This window comes from Peromyscus leucopus, chromosome 22, assembly GCF_004664715.2.
Source record: "Peromyscus leucopus breed LL Stock chromosome 22, UCI_PerLeu_2.1, whole genome shotgun sequence".
NCBI lineage: Eukaryota > Metazoa > Chordata > Mammalia > Rodentia > Cricetidae > Peromyscus > Peromyscus leucopus.
In genome coordinates, this window is record NC_051081.1 from 31793116 (window position 1) to 31812300 (window position 19185).

The 19185-nt window shown below is 49.5% G+C and overlaps 1 protein-coding gene across 1 annotated transcript in view; it reads left to right on the top strand.

Annotated features, from left to right (window-relative positions):
• Positions 1 to 18560, top strand: part of Galnt14 (polypeptide N-acetylgalactosaminyltransferase 14) — a 223097-nt gene extending 204537 nt beyond the window's left edge. The window contains exons 10-15 of the mRNA XM_028873698.2: positions 199 to 325; positions 2662 to 2754; positions 6712 to 6795; positions 7316 to 7460; positions 16499 to 16618; positions 17967 to 18560. Coding sequence (XP_028729531.1) covers positions 199 to 325; positions 2662 to 2754; positions 6712 to 6795; positions 7316 to 7460; positions 16499 to 16618; positions 17967 to 18125 — 728 coding nt within the window. The 3' untranslated portion in view covers positions 18126 to 18560. The remainder of the gene's footprint in view (positions 1 to 198; positions 326 to 2661; positions 2755 to 6711; positions 6796 to 7315; positions 7461 to 16498; positions 16619 to 17966) is intronic.
• The last annotated feature ends 625 nt before the right edge of the window (positions 18561 to 19185 follow it).

Sequence of the window (19185 nt, forward strand, 5' to 3'; positions counted from 1 at the left end):
TGATTTTCCACGCTGGAAGCTTTGTCCCTGTATCACACCCCAAAGCAAGTCTTTTATTATCTCCCAAAACATCCCACTGGGGTCCCCCCCCCCCACATCTCCATGCTGTCTGTTGAGCAGTTCCAGCCCCAGACCTGATACTTCAAATCCAGTATTGAAAGATTGGCAAGTAATAGGAGAAATGTGAATGTCTTTCAGAAATCTCCTTCCGAGTGTGGATGTGTGGAGGCAGCCTGGAGATCATCCCCTGCAGCCGGGTGGGGCACGTCTTCAGGAAAAAGCATCCATATGTTTTCCCTGATGGAAACGCCAACACATACATAAAGTAAGTGCATGCCCTGGCCCAGTGTGTATGGACAGTATAGCAAGGCAATGGAGGCCAAGGGTTTGCAACAGAGTCTGAGCTCTGCAGCGTGGTCTGAGTTTCCTGGATGAGACATGAGTTGCAGGTCTGCAACGTGGACTCTGCATTAGAGCCAAGGCTTGCTTAGGGTATCGCCAAGACTTGAGAAGCCCCACCAAGCCCACCCATGCCCACCTCATTCCCTGGAACCTCAGCAATTAAAGCGCCTGGTTAGATCCATTCTGCAGGGCTTTGCCTATCCGTATTTGGGGAGGGGAAGGGAAACAGCTGGGTCACTCGGGGAATGATTCCTGGGAAGAAGCAAGAAATGGGAAGCCAGAGAGTACAGAGAGCATTGTGCCTGCTCCAGGACCTCTTGGGAGACTAGAAGAATCCGAAGGGGCATTCCTGATAACCCAGCTGCAGGGCTTCTCACCTCCATCAACACCCCACATAGATACAGAAGTCAGTGACCCCTTGTCTGTCTCTCCCTCTCTCTTTCCTTCATACATCTCCTTCTCAATTTTTCTCCTCGTTGGTTTTCTCTTGTTAAAATATTCACACCTGTCTTTTTCCTTAGGATTTAAAAAGAACTATATGTATAATATGCGGGGGGGGGGGGGGGGAGACGACGATGACGACGACTGTGCACTTGTGAATGCAGCTGCCTTTAGTGGCCAGAAGAGAGCCGAAGTTACAAGCAGTTGTACACCACCTAATGTGGTTGCTAAGAACCGATCAAATTTGAGTCCTCCACAGGAAGGAGCAGTGCCCACTTAACTGCTGAGCTGGTCTCTCTAGCCCCTGGTTGTCTTAAAAATATTTTTCTCTAACTTTCGGTCCTTCCTTTGGTCCTCTTGTCTCTTAACATCCAGTTACTTCACTCATCTACATAATCCTCTTTCCTTTTTTTTTTTTTTTTTTTTTTCCTGCTGTTTGGTCTATTCATGTTGGGGAAGGGGCTTCACATCCTTTGATTTTGACTTATTTACTAATGGTGTTCGTTCAAGACTTGTGGCACATGTGAATAGGTGTATATCATATCCCGACACACCCGGCTTGGGAGGCATGGGTTTGAGCCGTGTTCAAATTCTGCATCTTGCAAAGCAGGGTGGGGAAGGAGGGGATGAGGAGGGGGGAAGGCAGCAGGCTAGGGAGCATCAGGGAAACCAAGGCTGAGCCACCTTTCATTTCAGGTTTTGTGACTATAAAGGTAGCCAGGTGGCGTGGCTGCGCAGGAGCCAGAGACCACTGGATGGAGGCTGGCCTGGGAAGCAGGACCCTGAAACTTCAGATGTTTATCCTATTTGAGAATGGGCTTTGGCCAGTAAGCCTCCTTGCAGGCCAGAGGTGGGCCATTCTGGGTAGAGAAAAGAGGCACAGTGTTTGTAAAGCAGCTTCTAGCTTGCAGGTAGTGAAGCCACTTGCAGGGGCTAGCCAGGTGATCTTAACTCCTTCCAGTGCCCCCAAATGCAGTTGCCTGTGCTTATGTCTCCTTTTCTGATCCCAGCTCAGAAGGGTTTGCCGTGCTCCTCTATCAAATGTCTGTGCTCTCAAGTAGACCTAAGAACCTGGAGGAGCAAGCCAGTTTTAGTTAGACCCAAGTTCACGGTCTCCTCAGTGTGTCAGCTGCCCAGACCACCAGCCCTCGTTATTTTCTGATCCTTCAGGGATCTTCCTGGGACCCCCTGACTGTTGAATGATGACAATCATTCCCTCTTCCTCTGCCTGTCCTTCTTCTGTGGTTACCTTTCAGGTCGGACACAAGCAGATGTCTGATGAAAAGCCTAGCCTACTGGCAAAGTGCTAAAAGAGATGGTCTGATTGCTAATTCCTTGCATGTGATCATTGCTTGGGCTGTGTGTGCACTGACCTTACTCTTGGGGTACTGAGACCTCAACATGTCCCCTGTGGGAAAATGGAGGACCTCGGAGCAAGAGCTCACTAACCAAGCAGACCCAGAGTTTAGCTGGTTCTCACAAACCTTACCTTTGTCCTCAGCAAATGGATACACCCACTACTCCTGACCCTTTTCTGCTTCTCCAAGAGTCACCAAAGTTCAGCGTATGGTGTGATTCCCTGCCCCCATCTGTACCTTTTGGGGAAAGGTTGTTGGTACTACCAAAGTCCTGCATCTTGGGACTTTGCCTTTGGAGATAGGGCACCCTTGATTCTGTTCCGTGTTCTAGAAACAGTGATGTGAACACCTCTGTCCTGGTGGCTGCTGCCAACTTTGCCCTCGTGTGTGTATTTTAATTGGGTGTGTCCACGGATAATTCCCAGACGAGCCCCCTCTTGAGACTCCTTTCTCTCCCTAGGAACACCAAGCGGACAGCTGAAGTGTGGATGGATGAATACAAACAGTACTACTATGCAGCCCGGCCTTTCGCCCTGGAGAGACCCTTTGGGAAGTAAGTGTACACTGGCTGAGGAGGGCAGAGAAGCAAGAAGGACCTCAGCTCATGGTCCATCACTTTAGCTGTCTCTGAAGCCTCCTCCAGGCCTAGAGCAGTGGCCACTCTGATTTCAGATCCCTCTATGCTCTACCCTGTTCTGGGGGTGCAGGGCTTTTGCCAGCTCTCCTGTGACTCTGTGCCTAGATGACCACTCCAATAGAGGGAACTGCATGGTAGATGGAGAGTTGTTTGCAGAAAGGTAGCATGGGTCACTGGTCCCTCCAGTTGGAATTCCTTCCTCTACATCTTTGTTCCTCCAAGCTTAAGCTCTACTCCTTCCGTGGAGGAGGAATGTATGCTCACATATCTTCTTTAGCAATAGTCAAGCTTCGTGGGCGAGGATGAGCGGGAGAGAAGGAATGTTTATTAAACTCTAGGTAACACTCCATGCAGAGTCTCTTTAATCTTCCCTAAGCTCTGAGAGAGGCAGTTACCTAGCCCTGTTTGACGGTAAGGAGACTGAGGTTTTTTGCAGAGGAGAGCACAGATCACTCCTGAAGGTTTACAACACACTGATTCTCAAACCATGTGACCTTGCACTCCCCAGCCGCAAGCTGGCTGAAGTCAGGAAGAAACTGCAGTTCCCCTTAGTTATCATTTGTGTTCCCTGGGGAGGGGGCGGGGCAACCATGACATTTCGTCCTGCTGGCTCCACTCACTCATTCAACAAGGTCACTGAGCAGATGGCCTTTTGAAGCCTAAACCTCTCAGGTTGAGTTCATCCCTGCACCAGAGCATTAGATGGGAGCCAGGCAAAGTGATTTGCACCTCTGACATCACGGTCCAGGCCCACCTCCAGTCTGCTCACTCCACCTCTCCTGAAGCATCGCATCTTGTCCGCGTCACAACTCTGGGTCCACTGACCACGTCTCATTGACCTCACTTCTTCATCCACTTCCCTCTTCACATGGATTCCTTCCACTCTTCAAGACAGACCTCGGAAAGTTTGGTCCTCCAATCTTCTGCTGTTGTCCACCTAGTACAACCTTCCCCTACACACACACAGACACAGACACACACAGACACACACACACACACACACACACACACAGTGTTTTTATATCTATCTCTTCTTCCCTTATGCACAGGCTGCTGGACAGTCCTAGGGAATTTCAGATGTTCCCACTGATGCTACTTCATGGCCATGGTGTCAGCAAAGTCACATGACCTCTCCTGGCCTGCTCTTTCCTAACCAGCTCAAACCCACTGTTTTTATGAACCCTTCTTCGCTCCCTTCCACCCCTGAGGCCACTGCCTCCTTCCTCTTGCACGGATGACATCTATTTTATGGATGAAATAGACAATATTGATTTCCCAAGACAAATCGACCCATTAGCCTAGCCACAACAGTACCATCCTTCTCGCTCTCTTTTGCCTCTGCGGACAGGTGTGCTTCCCGTATCAGTAAGCCAGCCCTCCTCTGGATGCACCATTCATGCCTGCATTCATTCATAAATCAACATTTATCATATTCCCACAGTCTGCATTCATCTCCAGCCGGCTGGCTGGTGCAGGGCCCCCTCAAACTTTAATGAGCACACAGATCTCCCAGGGAGCGTGTTAAAACATGGAATCTGATTCCTGAGGTCTGTGTTTCTAATAAGCTCCCACGTGATGCTGTGCTGCTGGCGGAGGATCCTAATTTGAGGAAGAAGCTTCCACAGAGCGGTTCCCAAACTAACCTAACAGTGGAATTACCTGTGGCGCCTCAGAGCTTCTGCTGCCTGAGCTCATTCTCCAGAGGACTGCTTTTCTTGACTTTCAAATTTGTAGAGTGTCCAGCATTGCAGGCGGGGGCACATGCCCGTGTCCAGGCAACTCCTCTCTTGACAGCCTCAGTTTATCACAACCTCTCCTGTATCATTCCCTTCCATGTTTGCATCTACTTCTTGACTCACAAGGGAGGAGGTGAAAGATAATACAGCATCGAACCTACTTTAAGGCAGCACCACTCATCACCTCTACGCCTGTCTTCTGCCTGCCCAGGACCGAGCATCATGATGTAGCCACCCACTTATGCTGCCTCCCCCAGGCCTGTGGCTGTTCCCACTAGGCTTAGCCCAACCCCCTCCCTTCTGGCAATGCCCCTGGCTTGTAGATTTCCAGTCTTCTCTTCTGTTGTTCCTGGATCCTACATCTTCCATCCTAACTCCATGCTTAGTTTCTTCTTCCCACCCCTGACTAGCTGGTCTTTCTCTGAGGTTCTGTCCTACATCTTCTTTTTACCAGACATTCTCTGGGTGATATTGCCACATCTATTCACAACTCTGTTTCTAACTTGTAACCTTTCCTCTGGGCTGTAGTTTCTTAGGCCCAAGTATCAAATGGCCACTTTTCCCTGCATGTCTCCCAGACACCTCCAATGGAACAAGTCCTAAGCTAAACTCATTAAGTTTGTTCCTGAATCTGTTCCTCATCCCGTATTCTCCATCCAACCCCACAAATAGTTTTCCTTACACCATATGTGCCAAGTCACACGTCTGGGTATCACCCTGGCTCCCCTTCCTTGACTTGTCTGAGTTATCATCATGTCCTGAGACTGCTGCTTCATTCAAACCCGGAGAAGCCAGGCTCTTTCTGAACACAGAGCCTCAGGCATGCTAAAAGCATGCCATCTTTGTCCCGGAGGAGCTGAGAGGTCTGGCGAGGAAGTGTGCTATGAGCTTTAGGAAGTTTTGAGGCTGGGGGGTGAAGCTCAGTGGTAAAGCAGTTGGCTAGTGTGCATGAAGCCCCGGGTTTGAGTCCCAGCACAAGAAGGAGGGAGGTTGGGAGGAAGAGGAGGAAAAGCAGTTTGGGGGGAAGTCTTGGAGAGAAAAAGGGGTGGGAGGAAGGGGGCGGGGCAAGAGGCAAGGCCACCTCTATTGACTACCCATAGAGGACAAGGGTTGACTAGAGCTCAGGTGGGGTGGAGGTGAACAGAAGTAGAGGATCGACCATGTCCGTTCCCACCCACTTCACTAAAGGGAGTGCAATGGCACTGGGATCGTGCAGTCACCTTCTACCTGTCCTCTGGCCCCGCTTCTGCCCCAACTGGCCCATTCCAGAAGCAGTGGTAAGATTTTCCTAAAGCAGCTCCCTGTCATACTCTGCACAGGGCCCACCAAAGTTCATCCCAGTGCCCTTGAGATAGAGTCGACACCCTTCAGCAGTGCTTCACGTGGATCTCTGTGGACTCACTCCCCCCACCATTCTCTTTTAAGGCCACCTAGAGCAGGACCCCTGCCTCATCCACCCTTTGGCTTCTCTACATGGCTATGCTTCCTTCCACATACCAGCATCAGTAGCCACTGTTTTCTTGAGTACCATGGACCCATCAAGCAAGAGGGTACCTCCAAGGTGTCTTTATGCCCTGTCTTCAGGGCCACATCGACTGTGGTCCATGAATCACTATCTTATACTACTATTCTGAAGCGGTCATGTCCCACACTGAGTGCAATGCCTGTCACGTGGAGATGCTCAGTGACTACCCGATGAACAACTATGTGATGAGACCCCCAACACCATCCAGAGAAGAGGATGCTCTGAGCCTGGGGCCATGGGAAAGGGTATTCCAACCACAGAGGGACTGTAAGAGTAGCCCCAGAGTCCCAGCAGTGAATTATTCACAACATACTCAGTGTTCTTGCTGCTTGGCTTTTAATAGAGATGGGAAAACACCCGCAATTCCATTTTTCAAAGAAAAGCGCAAGTCCTTGGTGTCGTTTCTACATCAGCAAGAGACCAAGCTAGGTGCTTTCATGGGTCTGTCTGGAACTAGAGAAATCTCTACTTGGTTCATTTCCTCAGTATCCTCTAGAGATGTGTGGCTGCAGAAGACGTCACTGGTGGTGGTGGTGGGGAACTGTTGTAGATTACTGCCTCTGACGGCTGTGTTTTGTCTCCACGTCCCACCCTCCACCCTCATCATCCCAGCATTGAGAACAGGCTGAACCTGAGGAAGAATCTGCACTGCCAGACCTTCAAGTGGTACCTGGAGAATGTCTACCCAGAGCTCAGGTACACCAATCGGCTGGAACCATAGCTGCTAGCTGCAAAAAGAGGCCCTTGTCTGGCTTGGGCAGGGAGAGACATGACCCATGGCTGATGGGAGGAGAGTCTTTAAGTCTATGGAAGACTGACCCATCAGTCCTGCTTATCCTAAAGCCAGAGAATTGCATTGAACTTAGTAGCCTAAGAGACTGGGCTTAGCTGGTAGCAGAATCTCTCCATTGATGGGGGTGGTACCCTGGGCTATGCTCAGAGCCTAGGATGGGTGACATAGACTCCATCCTAGAGATCAATCTGCTGTGTGGCTACTGAGGGTCTCTTCTGCAGCACACTAACAGCATCCTTCCCACCTCTGAGCAGTGCCAACCTTCGTGACAGCTTTAGGGGAGATGGCTCTGCCCTCTCAAAACACACCCGTAATCTGTCTAGCAGTGAGCAGCCACTAATGTCAAAACAAAAAAAAACAAACAAACAAGCAACAAAAACAAAAAGCCACTGTATTCTCATCTGTCCTTGTGGCTTCCTACAGGGTCCCCCCAGACTCCTCCATCCAGAAGGGCAATATCCGGCAGAGGCACAAGTGCCTAGAGTCTCAAAGGCAGAAAAACCACGAGACTCCACACCTCAGGCTAAGCCCCTGCACCAAGGTCCAAGGAGAAGAAGCAAAGTCACAGGTACAGTAACTCTCTGTGGTCATAGCTCTCCATGCCATGCAGAGTAGAGATGCCCAGGTTAGCCTTGGTCCCTGCTTTGGCATGACACCAGGGGTCCAAAATGGAGGAGCAGAAGGACCCTTCTTGCTTGGCCTCTGGCTTTTTTTCCACTCGGTTAACAAATACATGGAATTCCTTTGGAAGATGGTTCCCAAATGGCGTCTGCCCTTAGGAAACGGTCCGGTCATTTCACAGGAAACCCAAAGAGACAGGCAGCTGTCTCCTACCTACAGGCAGTAGACATGGGGCTGGGCCAGGCAGGGAAAGTCACACGAGCTAACTCTGCACATGTGACGTGCAAAGAGGAAGAGAAGCCTGCTGCTAGTTATTGAGACCAGAGGCCCCAAAGGGGGAGTCTCTCAGCTGTCTTCCAGGCCATCCTATCAGCTTTGGCTAAACCACCCATGGCTCTATCCCTGAGCACCCTCCTGCTTCCCCTGTGTTTGTGGATTGTTTGGGGCTCTTTCCAAGGAAGCTTTCCTTGTTCCTTACTCCATTTGTCAACAGAGCACACCCTGTCCAAGTGCCGTGTTCTGCCAGTATTCTCCCTTCTGAAGCTAGACCTGCTGTTTTCCAGGTCACTGGCAAATTCGCCACCTGTCTCAACCTCCATAGCCCTTGGCCAAGCACAGCCATTGCCTGACTCCCCTCTCGGGCTTGTGAATTCACAGGATCTCTGCCGCCTTTTCCTCCTGTCCGAGTTCTCGCCTCGCTCCTCTCCCGACCTTTGGGGGTGTTTACTGAGGTTCTCAGTCCCCTCTTTTTTTCCCCCCTCTATAAACTCTTGGAGCTATTACCTGTATTTCCAGCTTTGACCATCTCCTGTTTATTGAGTCACAAATTCTGTGCCTTCATGCATCATTTATTCACTCAGCGGACGTTGTTAACTCTCAAGATGCACAAGGGCAAGGCCGGGCTGTGGGAGGAAATGTGTAAGCAGCCACTCTAATCTAATCTCTGTCCCCGAGCCTTTGTCACTGATACTATAGAAACAGAGAGGTGGCATCCGAGCGTTGTATGAGCATTGCAAAGCTGTCCCAGAGGACTTGAAAACCGGGCTTCTGTTTGGGGACGGTAGGTAGTAGAAACAGACAAGATCAGGAAGGGAAGGGAGGGCGAGCCAGGAAATACAGCATATACTGTGACCTGGCAGGAGTATAAGGATGGGTCTTAGGGAAACTGAGGTCACAAGGTAGGGTGAGGGCAAGTAGATGTTGGGATTGGAGAGAAGCAGGACCTCGGTTACTGTCTGTCTTCCGGAGGAAGTGGGTTCCTGAGGAAGTTGAGTTTTGTCCTCATTAGTGAGACCTCTAAAAGGTCCCACTAGAGGGCTCTGGGAACAGAAGGTTCACAGTTAAGGACTCCCACCTGGACAGTGGCTCAAACACTGTGTGACTGAGGGAGTCAAACTCCTCTGTGGTTTAAACTCTACGGATGGCCCTTAGCTCCCCGGTTGCCTGGCAATGCACAGTTCTCTGCATGTGTCGCCCTTTGCCCTGGTGCCATGGTTCCAATTCTCACTAGTGTTTTGACCCCCTCTCCCTCCCATAGTCCTGTGTCTGCAGCCCACTGTGTTCTCCCCAGGGCAGGGGGGAAAACTCTTCTCATACCCCACCCTCACGTATTCCTGCTAGCTCTCCATTTCCCCAAGACCAGCTCCATTGACTTTGGGAACTAGGTAATTCTTTTAAAATATCCCCATTGAGACTCTCTGTGTTAGATTATGGCCACAGCCTCTATCTAGTTGGTCCTCCTGTCCCATCCCTCATCCCCACTTGGTGTGTGCTCTCTAAACCAGCATCCCAACCTCAGCACAGTCTTCGGTGGCTTCTCTCTTGTTCACAACCATCTACACTCTCAGACCTGCCTCTGGCTTGAAATGACTTTGCCAGCAGCAGCCTCTGCTCCAAACAGGGTAGAGGAGGTGGTGTGGGAGTTCGATTAGACTAGAAAGGACAGGAAATGGGGGTGTCGATTTTACTTTAGGTGTGGCAGCCCGGAGGACGGTGACATAATTGGCTCAAGTGGCACTTTGTAAAGCATCGCGCGTAGGTGACACATCTCTCTGTGAGTCTGAGTGTGGGTGTTACTCATGGGAATTCCAGCAGTCAGAATGTTGTCTGGCCCCTTCCCTGGGACAAGATTTGCTTGGTCTGTCTCCAGCTGAGCAGAGCCTTTCTGGGACTTGCCAACTTTGGTTGCATAAGGAGGTAGGAGGGAAAGACACCACCAACTCTCTGGGCCTCAGAGAGGGTCCTTTAATACCCAGTCCTAGGAGAGGTAGCAGGGTCATCTTTTTTTTTTTTTTTTTTTTTTTTTTTTGGTTTTTCGAGACAGGGTTTCTCTGTGTAGCTTTGCGCCTTTCCTGGAGCTCACTTGGTAGCCAGGCTGCTCGAACTCCAGAGATCTGCCTGCTCTGCTTCCGAGTGCTGGATAAAGGCGTGCGCCACCAACGCCCGGCAGCAGGGTCATCTTTACATGGAGGATGCCATCCAGCTTGCCTTCGAGGCTAGGGGGAAGGCACACAATAGCAGGCACTTGGGGCCATGGAGGAAAGGCCATGTAGGTACACAGTGCTCTCTCCTTGAAGCAGGGGTAGGCTGTCACTCTGCTTTGCTTTGCGATAATGGCTGGTTTGCGTGACTTTCAGATGCTCGATTACTGTTAACCTCCTCGAACTGGAGTACCATATTACCTGCGGGGGAGACAAAGTGGGCTCATTCAGAATTAGACACAGCCCCCTTCTCCAAGGGTGCACAGCCTAGCAGCAGGATCGGGCTTCACTTTCAGGTACTCAGAAGGAAATCCACATAGCTATTTCAGCTAACAGCATCTCCGTGAAATGAACACATGTGTGCACCCGTTATGTATCTTTGCAGGACCGACTTGTGATCTTTTCTCTTCTTACTGGGATCCTCTTCCTCCCTCACACATCTCCATCGTTACCATCCTTCATCTCTGTCTGCAAACCTCAGGCACCAGTGGGGTTCCTTTCCCCCCAGCACAGTTCTGTCCCTTCTTATCTTCTTCTTCTTTCTGGACTTGGCCTGTCAAGAGGGTGGATCTCTACCCTTGGATTCCTTCAGCATCTCTTCCTGCACCCACCTCTTCAGTCACTGTGCATCCATAGCAAGGGGGTGATACAAGAACCAGATGAAGTAGGTTTTACTCCCTACCCCTACTTCACAGCTGATACCACCACGGCTCCCAGAGGTTAACTGGGGTTACACACTAGTGGTGACCTCCCCCCCACACACACACTAACCCTATCCAGCAGTTCTCTCTGGTGCTTTTTACAGCCAAGTCATGGCTCCAGAGCTTTATTAGATGTGTAGTCATGGGAGAAGACACCTGTGTGTGACCTTCCTCTTCAAGGTTATAAATATTAAAACGGTTAACCAGCTCCATCTTGACAGGAGAAAGCTGGCAAGAGGGTCTTTGTTATAGACAATTTCAAGTGACAAATTCAGAAGCAAAAGTCATTCCTCCGTAAGAAGGTCTGGAGTCAGTAGAGAACAGTATCCTCCCTAACATTTATGAGAGTTTGGGCAAGAGCGTGACTGGGGGTCTATGTTCCACAAACACCACACCATACCCCAGAGACACATGTTATTCTGGCTTACTGCATTTGCCTGGCTCCAGTTTCTTCCCACTTCTGGCTCTGTCCTACATGATGAACTCTAAGCTTTCATATTCAAGTATTATATTGAAAGCCTAGGTATGTGTATATGTATATGTGTGTGTATACACACACACACACACACACACACACACACACACACACACACATATATATATATATATATATATATATATATATATATATATATATATATATAACCAGAGACACATCCTACCCTGAGAGGACAAACCCAGGCATTGGATCAAGACAGACCCTGAGATCAGGTTGGAGCCACTGGGTGGGTGTTCTAGGACCCTGAATTACGGAGAATAGGACAAGGAGGTCCAAGTTCTGTCTCTAGCTGACATTCATTTGCCAGGCAGGTAAAACCCAGGTACTGGGATGTCCTCATGCCTGCAACAATACTCCCTTGATTTAGTTTGGTTTGTTTTTGTTGGCAGGGCTGGAGATCAAACCCCAGAGTCTTACGGTTCTCTAACCATGCTACATGCCCAGCATGAAGGCTATTTAACTATTTAATCCAGTAGTTCTTTTTTTTTGTTTTTTTTTGTTGTTGTTGTTGTTTTTTGGTTTTTGGTTTTTCGAGACAGGGTTTCTCTGTGTAGTTTTGGTGCCCATCCTGGATCTCGCTCTGTAGACCAGGCTGGCCTCAAGCTCACAGAAATCCACCTGCCTCTGCCTCCCAAGTGCTGGGATTAAAGGCGTGCACCACCACCGCCCGGCCCGGTAGTTCTAATCATTGTTCTCTATCCATACCAGCCCATCCATCCCACACCCTGCCTCACCTTTCTGCTTGCTGGCTTGGCGTCATCCTTTGAAGAAAAATGCTGAATTCAAATGTTTCAAAGATACTGGCAAACTCGTGTCCTGGGGTAATGCAAGAGGCATACATCATGCATTCGAAAAACCTGTGAAACCCCGGAAGTCTCTAGGCTAATACTTTTCATCTTAGCTTCACTGAAATCTCTGGAAAAAAAAAATATCCATGAAAGGTAGGAAGAAGACAGATGCTAGTTTGTATTCCAAATTAAAGTGAAGGAAACATAAGACAGTTTGCACTGTATTCTCCCCCTGCCCAGCCAGTGGTTGAAGCTCCCAATTTGTGGAGCAGAAGGCAGCAGCTGGGAACCCCAAGGGTGGATGTGATTGAAAGTGCTCTGCAGATCAGCAGGCACATGGACACCTCCAGGGTAGAGATCTCAAGTCTGCAGTGGAACAAGCTGCCAGCCCATTGCCTCAGGCCCCTCTTCCTCAGAGTTCCTCACCACAGCCTGGGAATGGCCCCTCAAAAGCACCGTGACAGCCAGTTCTCTGGGACGGTTTCCAAAGGAGCATATCTCTCTTGTCTCACTCTGAGTCACTGGTGTCACTATCGGAAACAGTAACTAAACCTTTGCTAAGTGGAGATCACTATTCTGAATATGCACGTATTAGCCATATATTCTATATAGTGGCCCTCTTACCAGAGGGACTAGTTGTCTCTTCATATTGTACACGAGGCTGCAGAAGCAATTCGCCAAGAGTTTACAAAGTTATTAAGCCAGTGGGCAGTTACCCCGGAGCCCAACTCTGTGATACAACCAAACAAAGTGGTTATGGGGCTTTAATCCCACATACAAGTGTTTTCAGCAATGTAGGAGAAGACAGGATGGGAACAAAGGAACAGGCCTCAAGCATGAGTCCGAGTGAAGATCCCAGTCAAGAGAAATGTACATCTAGGAATCTGCCGGCTCACCCTGCTGCCTGCGGGCTGGGAGCCATCTCTAAGGTGGAGGTGAAGTCTTCGCCTGTGCAGCCAAGGAAGAGAGTGAGCCCAACAAGGCCTGCCAGCCTTTTGTGCCTTTGTAACACCCAATGCTGCCCTCCACGACTGATCCCTTAGAGATCTTGTACTGAATTTGTTGTGGGGACTGTCCTGTGTCTTGTAGGATATTTAGCATTGGCCCTGCCCACCTCACTAAATGCCTGTAGAACCTAGTCTTCTTTTCACTACTTTTTATTTTATTTTAAAAAATTTCTTGTTCATCTTACATACCATCTCCAGTTCCCCCTTCATCTCCTTCTTCTATCCCCCTCGTACCCCCCCCCCATCTCACCACCCATCCACTCCTCAGAGGGGGTAAGGCCTCCCTTGGGTAGTCAACAAAGTCTGGCCTACCAAGTTGAGGCAGGGCCTAGCCCTCCCCGCTGCATCAGAGCTGAACAAGGTACCCCACCACATGGAATGGGCTCCAGAAAGCCAGTTCATGCATCTGGGATGGTCTTAATAATCCAGAAATGTCTCCAGATACTTGCCAGATATTTCTTCAATGAGGTATAGAGCAAAGTCTCTTTGCTCTAGGCTGATGTTTTCCTGTCTGTCAGAGGATGGGGCCCTGGGTCATTTCAAGATCCGCACCTTGGCCAGCATCACCCTCCCTTCCTTCTCTATGTTCTTGTAGCATCTTAAGAAAATCTTTCCTCCCTAATTTTCCATCCAGCTCAAAACAAAAAGTCCCCGGCCAGGTACCACCGTGGTCCCTTTGCATCCCAGGTTTCCCAGCTACAGCCCCGGGACATGTGCCTGAGAGAGAAGGCTACTGTTCTTGCAGTCAGACACTGTGTTCCAGCCACGGCAGGGAGCATGTCCTCTGAGTACAGTTTCCCTGCTCTAACAGACTGGCAAAGGAATCCAAGGACCACGGGAGAACCTCTCTCCTCAGCCCATCCCCATAGAGAGCCAAAGCCATTCACATCAGCCCCTAGATGGGTCCTTGGCTTACCTTCCCTGGGGGTGGAGAGGGACATCCATCATGAACAGCACTTCCGCCAGGCTCTGAATGGAGCCATCCATAGAGGGCCCTACAATCCTTAATGGAGGACAGATCTGGCTGAGTATTCTTGCTGCTACTTTTTCATTTATTTGTTTTCTGGAGCTGGGGACTGAACTCAGGCCCTTGCTTGCTAGGCAAACACGCTACCAGTCAGCTAAACCCCAGCCCTCCCCTCAATGACTGCCTTCTTAGGGTACATTTCTGATTCAGGGTTCATTTAATAAACCCGTTCATTGCCTGTTCCTCTGGGAAGTGTGAGGGACACAGAATGGGACATGGACCCTTTGCTTTTAGTTCCTCCTACCCATCTGCTCCTGACCTCTGCTTCCCATTTCTCTTCTTTCTTCTTGCATATGGGGCCAGAGATCAGCCCTCCTCTGCGAGACTAAATGTCAGGAATACCCCAGAAAGTATACTTGTGTAAGGAGTGTATGTGTATGTGTGTGTGTGTGTGTGTGTGTGTGTGTATGAGCAGCAAGCACTACTCTTAACCACAGGGCCAGTTCTCTAGCCTCCTTGTATAAGGACTTTTATGATGGCTTCCTGTTCGCAGGTCCCTCTTGCAGACCCTTAAAAGTGACTTTCTTAGACCCCAGCCCAGGTGTGCTCTGGTGTGCCCCTTCTCAAGAGGCATTTCTGAATGTGAAGTCTCAGATGCCACTTCTGGGTGTTAAAAAGGAAAGACTGGCAAGGTGTGTTTTTAGAAACTGTGGTGTGTTTTTAAGTTCCTGTGTTTAATCCCTTAATGCTTTTAACAGAAACAATGTAACTCCATGTATATTGTGGTGATCTTATGATAATGATAGGATTTATTTTTGAAATGTTAATTTGTGCTTCCCAGTGGGCTACAGAGAAATAACAGAAGAGACTAACTCATTTTTCCATCACGGATTTAAGCCTTATTTTCAGGGGAGGGTAAAAATCTAATAGATTTCAGGCCAGTGGTCCTATGGGTCCACAAATAATGGCTCCCTGTAGCTCTGCCCTTGGACACTGCCTTTGGGCCTTTATCCTTGCCCCAAGGAGAAATATTCTTAGTCCCAAATGCAGATTATCATTCTAGATCACACTCCAGATGCCTAAGGCACCAGAGTCATCTGCCCAATACCCCAGACCAGTCTCAAGAATCATGTGGACTTCATACCTGGCCTTGGCCTCTCAAGTGGATTAAGTCACCAATACACGTGTCTAGACCCAAAGGGGACCATTTAGGGAATTCCTATGCCCAAATATACAGGCTAGAGGTGGGAAGAGAAGGGAGCAGGCAGACTAGAAGCCAACACTACATGTGTCTCAGGGCCTAGTATGGCATTCATGAGGCATGGCCCTGTATTTATACTCTTGTCTCATCATCATAAGATGTTAGGAATGGCCCCTCATGAGGAGGTCAGGGCCTGAAGAAGACAGACCAGAAAGTGATGTCACCCCTAATATGGGAATTGGAAGAGTATGAATACAGATGAAACACTTCAGGGACACTTGTCCCTACAGCTGCGAGCTGTCTGCTCTCCATTGACTGCGGCCAAGAAGGAGCTCATGAGTGGCCTGGTCCAAAGATGGAAGGCCACTTCACACACAGGGATGTAATGGAGAGAAGATACAGCCCTTGGTGGAGTCCCCTCTGAAACCCTCCTTGGAGACTAATCGTGAATCGTCTTCACTGCGTAATGGAGGAAAAGGGCAGTTGTTGCCTCTTTCACAACCCGAGAGAAAAACCTCTTTGTCCTTTCGGCAGCAGTTATACCAGGGCCTTAAGCAATGGTTAAGTGCTGGTTAAGCACTCCGCCACTTTGGTGTCTTGCAATGACCGCACAGAGCGCCCCTGTTCCCTATTCCATCAGATCTCCAGATCTCTTGCTGATCTGGTCTCTCTACTCCCCTCCCTCGCCCCCCGCAGGGGTGGAAGGGCCAAACCCTTTGCTATACTGGTGTGTTAGACTGTGCACACTTTTAAGTAATGTTACTTTACACAACTCTCTTCTTTCCCGCCTGACTCGGCTCCATCGCCTCCCTTGAGTGTTTCCTTCCCCTTTACCCTTCCATCTGCTTCTTACCACAGCTTTTCATGTTCTCAAGGCACTGACTTGGAATCCTGCCAAAGAAGAGGGGACATCCTAAAGACATCTGGGGCAGAGGGAAGCCTGTCGGGTAGCTGTTTGAAGTGTTAAATGTCAGCAACAAACTCTCATGGAGACATTATCTTCAAGCAGACGCTGGAGGATCATGTGGATCAGCTAGGGTGTTGAGGCAGCTGCCCAGAGTCAGAATTATTTTGCAACTTCCAGCATATACCTGCGTGTTCATGGCTCAGGACCCAACATGGGGTGTGGGGACAGAGAGTTCATGGCCGTGTAGACTCCTAGCCTTTGTCCTTTGAGTCGCATTCTACCAGGAGACCTTCTTGATGATCATTACTTCCTGGGATCCATGGAACCTCTTATCCAGCCATATGGGTCATCACACATAGGCATGGTGGTTACCTCCCCCCCCCCCCATAGATGGTGGCTGCCCCACTTCTGAGTAAATCTCCTTGGTCTCCTCAGGTGTGGGCTTTCACATACACCCAGCAGATCATCCAGGAAGAGCTGTGCCTATCTGTTGTCACCCTGTTCCCTGGTGCCCCGGTGGTTCTTGTTCTGTGCAAGAATGGGGATGAAAGGCAGGTGAGTGATCCGCAGGCCCTGGGGTAGGGTAGGGTTGGGAGTGGTCACCTCCATACTGTGACTGGCGTGGGTGTACGTCTTCTCCAGTCAGGAGGAGATAGGGCATGTTGAAAGGGGAAGGGTGAATGAGCACGAAAAACTTCCAGTCAGAGTCAGGCATAGGACTCCCTCAATGGGGTCAGCAGTAAAGGCTACGTTGGTCCCACTGAGCAGTGAATATCTGAAAGCCTGCAGACATTAATCTTACCAGGCCCGCCCACCCTGTATGTTTCTGTCCCTGCTCCGTCACCTACCTGGACTCTAAGACAAGAGCCAGCACCATAGGTTCAAACTCAACGCTTTGCCCTCAGTGCTTTGCGAGTTGTATCTTAGATGCACACTGTCCCTCTAGCAGCGTGGACTTGGAATGTGCTCAGTTTCCTGCCCGGGTATGAGGGACTGCGGCTCAAGAGCCCGTTCCAAGTATGAGTTCCGCACACAGTGGATCACTGTATCTATCTGAGATCTCCTCTTCCTCTTCTCCAAACGGGGGCTGATAGAACCCAAAGGAAGTGTGGGGAACAAGCACGGTAGTGGTCTCTACGAAGTACTGCGCTCAGTGTCTAGTCAGCGTATGTGTCCATCCCTCTATCCTTGCCACGTATGAGGGGGTCAAGGGAAACCGCCTGAGACCCACCTCTCTGTGGGCTCCTGGTACAGAGCTAGAAGACGTCTGTTGCTGTCACCTTCACGGGGCCCCATCTTCTCTTTGTCTAACTTCTTCCTCAAGGAAGACATGGAAACATGGCTTTTTGTTTTGTTTTTTCTTTTTCTGTCTGCCCCCGTGTCCAACTCAGTTCACATTTCCTACCCTGTCGCCTGGAAAGTTATTGCCTCCTGGTGAGTTTTCCTAGCAAACACTGATTTAACTTTTAACATTTTTTTTTTTTTAGAACTCATTTTTAAAAGACTAGAACTGGAGAGATGGCTCATGGGTAAAGGTACTTGCAACAGTACCAGGCCTGTCCATCTGAGTTTAATCCCTGGAGATACATGCAAAGAGAAAAGCAACTCTGATAAGTTGTATTCTGGTGCGCGCGCGCACGCGCACACACGCACACACACACACACACACACACACACACATACAAGTAAATAAATACAAATTTAAATGTAATAGAAAAAATAAAACCCTACTGTCTGTCAGAATAATTTCTTCCTTCATGAGACCATGAAATCACATCTCTGGCTGACCACATGGGGTGTGATCCCTTCTGATAATGCCTGGGTGACTTATATTATCCATAGAACCCATGGCCTTGGTCAGAAAAAAAAATGAGTTCATGTTCTCTCCCCTCTATCTCCTCAGCAATGGACGAAGACAGGCGCTCGCATTGAGCACATAGCATCCCACCTCTGCCTGGACACAGACATGTTCGGTGATAGCGCCGAGGACGGCAAAGAGGTCGTGGTCAACCCTTGCGAGTCCTCACTCATGAGCCAGCACTGGGACATTGTGAGCTCGTGAGGAACCCCGGGCGGATCCAGCTGTGGATCAGGGGTGGTGCTTCCCTGGACCAAAGTGAACTGGAGCCCAGGCTGTGAACAGCCCACATCTGCACCAGATGCCCTCGACTGGAGGTAGCGCAAAGGCCCCCAGGACAGGAGCAACTGCCTCAGGGAAGGTGGAGGAAAAGGTGGCGAACCAGCAGGGGCCCAACAACACCCCGACACGTGTGCAATATTGGAAAGGTCCATCCTGGCCAGGTCTTCCGAATGGGACCTGGAGATGGAGAGCTGACGGGAAGCGTCTCTTGTGCCCTTTCTTACAAAACAAGGCACTTTGTGGAGGCCGGAGAGAAAGGCTTTCCTTGTCGCTGCGCCAGGACTGCATGGAGAGATGAAGAATGGAGATGATGGTTTTTCAGAGCAAATAAAGTTAACATTGGAAGTTTTCCTTTGATAACACCAGCTGCTGCTTCAGCTATAGCTAGCACCTAAGCCGAGCTCCCCACTGAATCAGGGCGGGGCATCTCTGTGTCAGAATGGATGAAGAAGATGGGAACCTTGTGCCCTTACCCTAGGTTACCGCCAACCAGCTATCTCATCTTAAAAGGACACTTTAGGGGGCCGGCAAGATGGCTCAGTGAGGAAAGGGACTTGCCATCAAGCCTGGTGACCTGAGTTTGGTCTCTTGGGCCCACGTGGTGGAAGGAGAGAACTGACTCTTACAAATTATCTTTTGACTTACACACACACACACACACACACACACATACAGGGGGGGGAGGGGCATGCAGGTCCACACTCATAGTACCACACACAAAACAAGTAAATGCTATCATTTTTAAGACATTTCAGAGCTGGGAGATGGGCTTATTTTGTAAAGTGCTTGCCTTGAAAACATGAGTTTCAACCTCAAAACCTATGTTAAAAAAAAAAAAAAAGATGAGTATGGCACACACTTGTAATCCTGGAACTAGAGGGGCAGAATTGGGTAAATTTCTTGTTAGCCAGCCAGGCAGTCTAATCTACTTGGCAAGTTCCTGGCCAGTGAGAGACCCTGTCTCAAAAAAGAAAAAAAAAAC